Source organism: Pseudomyrmex gracilis, unplaced genomic scaffold (genome assembly GCF_002006095.1).
Source record: "Pseudomyrmex gracilis isolate BER0280 unplaced genomic scaffold, ASM200609v1 scaffold_550, whole genome shotgun sequence".
Lineage (NCBI taxonomy): Eukaryota > Metazoa > Arthropoda > Insecta > Hymenoptera > Formicidae > Pseudomyrmex > Pseudomyrmex gracilis.
The window spans coordinates 51,179-54,229 of record NW_018021134.1 but is presented as its reverse complement, the minus strand read 5'-3'; the positions used below and the strand labels follow the sequence as shown (position 1 = coordinate 54,229).

The window sequence follows — 3,051 nt, the reverse complement described above, 5'->3', positions numbered from 1 at the left end:
TATATATATAAAATAAATATTAGTATATATTAATATTAATAGTATCATATATTAATTTATTAGTATATATTATATATATTAGAGTAGTAGTATTATCAGTTTTATCTCAAGGTGCCAAAAAGAATAAGTGCGTTCCCGAGGTCTGAATAATGTTGATCATAATATGCGTGCGTAAAGGCCGGGCAATCGCGAGCGTTTGCGGGCGCCCGTGCCCATTTTCAGCGTTTTGCCGACCCCTGGTCCAACCCTGATTTCCTCTCGATACACAGAACTAGATTAAGTAATGAAATATGTATACTTCGTCGTCAGACAATAGCTCAATTATAGATTGCGAATTGTTGGCATGCGCTGTAAAAGATATTGTACTCGATGCGTGTAAATAATATCTATAAATTGTGTGCTGAATAAAATTTTATGAATATTACGTCTATGGTACATACTTCTTGCTAAAAAATGCAACTTTGCAACTTTGCGCGCTATCGCAAAAAACGTGTAAAGAATATGTACAAATATTTTAATAAAATCTGAATATAAAATTGAAGATTACGTTTTTGTTATTTCTCTCCTAAACTACAACGTTGCTTGCACCGCGTATTATGTTACACTATATCGTACATACAAATTATGCGGTTTCTAACTCAGTGACTCCGCATTTTTTAGAAAGAAAATACAAAACTGCACCTTACAATAAATCATACTCGTCTTGTTAGACACTACGTTCTACACATAATCTAAAATTGCAACTCTGCAACTTTTTATACTCGTTTCGCTTTGCACTGCATTCTCATTGTAAAATACAGACGTCAACGCATTGTGTGGTTTCTTAAAATATATTTGATTCTATCCATTATATATTATATAAAAAGTACATACCTTAGAGTCGCCATATTGTCGCATCGCCATACTGTCATCGGGGCCTGCCGCCATATTGTGTGATCCCGTCATCCCCCTGTGACGTCATTTCTCGCACCGCCATATTGCCGCGTAACGTCACCGGGGCTGCTGCCAACGTGACGTCATCCTGTGACGTCATTTCTCGCTCCATCATATTGCCGTGTGACGTCATATCCTATGACGTCATCCCCCTGTAACGTCATCCCTTTTCCTTCCTCTATGACGTCATCGGGGCACCCCCTCCCCCCGTGACGTTATCCCCTTCCCCTCATCTGTGACGTCATCCCCTCTCCTCTGTGACATTATTGTGACGTCATCTCACTCCCTCTTCTGTGACGTCATCGTGACGTCACTCCTTCTCTCTGTAACGTCATCCCCCGCGCCACCCTTCGGAACTCCTGAATTAGAACCGGCCTAGTATCACTACTTATGATACCTTAAGAAACAACTGCTTCCATACAATCACTTGATATACAGGATGTTCCACAACTCACGACCTTAAATTAAATGACATATTCTTGAGATCATTTTGAGACGAAACTTCTAATACCATATTGTTGAGGCTACAATAGTTTTTGAATTATAAGCGTTTAAAAGTGACCTATCTGGTCTGTTGTTTGCGCGCTTAGGTACGGCGCATCGTACATGACAGTGTTCTTGTTTCGATATACTTGTTATTTTGGTACTTCTGAAAATTTTCTCAAAAAATGTTTTTTATTAAATTATAGGTACATAACCATAATAGTAATACAGTGCATATGGAAATGTAAACAATTTCATCAAATTCTTGTAGAATTTGAATCACGTGTTTGACGAGCTGTCAAAGTTATAGTATGAAACTGGTGTATGCTGTATTGATTTTTTTGGTTGGTACTAAAGTTGCTGCAATCAATATTTTTCAATCCACTCAAGAAATTAATAACATTTTTACTTATTACATTTATTTAATTTTATACAATAGAAAATATATTTTTTTAATTAATAACACACAAGTCGTAAAAATAAATATTAAATCAAATAATAATAAATATGTACATATTTCAATTGCAAATAAAATAACAGTAGTCACTATTTTATAATAGAATAACATTAACAAAAGAACATTAACAACATTAAGTAATAACATTAACAAAATACTTATTACATTTTAATAATCGCGACGAATTGCGAGAAAAAATTGCAGAAGCAATAGGAACTATTACGGAAGAGATAATAGTAAATGCTGGTAATAATTTGCTTCGTAGAGCACGTTTATATTTAGAAGCGGGAGGAGGACATTTCGAACATTTATTATAATACAATAGTAAAAAGTAATAATTATTTTGTTAATGTTATTAATGTTATTCTATTATAAAAGAGTGGTTACAGTTTTTTTTATTTACAATTGAAATATGTACATATTTATTATTATTTGATTTAATATTTATTTTTAAAACTTGTTTGTTATTACTTGAAAAAATATATATATTTTCTACTGTATAAAATTAAATAAATGTAATAAGTAAAAATTGTTGTGATCGGGAAGATGAAGGACTTCGGTGAAGAATAAGATTCTTTTATAAAAGACTGGCGTAGTTTATTACTACCAAGTTTACAAATTACTGTACAATATCGCACGCTTATACAGACACTTAGCTGTTGCTTTACTGCGGTAAACTCTCCGGATGGACTCGGAGCCACACAGTATTCAACAGCGACTCACGATCTGTCTGTCGTTGCTCGCGATCGATCTTTTAAAGGGATCGATCGTGTCCACTCAGCAACTCAGCGACCTAATTGTTACTGCACGTATGCCGCTGACGTTGCGTGCTGCGTCTGCACTCTACTTAACTACTTTACTACGCTTAACAAGCAGATTTCATTTACGAGGAAATGCTGCTTGTTACCTTTTCAAAACAAATTCGGGTCGATTGAGCAATGACGCGTACCTCCCGCAATTGCTCAATGGCCCGTATGAAACTAAACTAAATTTCACAACAAAATGTTATTAATTTCTTGAGCATATTGAAAATCATTCTTGCAACAATTTTACCACAAACAAAAAAAATCAATACAGCGTATGCTAGCTTTGTACTATAACTTTGACAGCTCGACAAAAATGTTGTGATTAAGGTTCAGCAAAACTATACCTTTCTAAGTGTTTTTTATGTTTGCGTT

At 34.6% G+C, this 3,051-nt stretch overlaps 1 protein-coding gene across 1 annotated transcript in view; it reads right to left on the bottom strand.

Moving 5' to 3' along the window:
- LOC109861046 (E3 ubiquitin-protein ligase XIAP-like) overlaps window positions 1–927 on the bottom strand; it is an 8,427-nt gene extending 7,500 nt beyond the window's left edge. The window contains exon 1 of the mRNA XM_020440530.1: window positions 874–927. Coding sequence (XP_020296119.1) covers window positions 874–927 — 54 coding nt within the window. The remainder of the gene's footprint in view (window positions 1–873) is intronic.
- Between the last annotated feature and the right edge of the window lie 2,124 nt (window positions 928–3,051).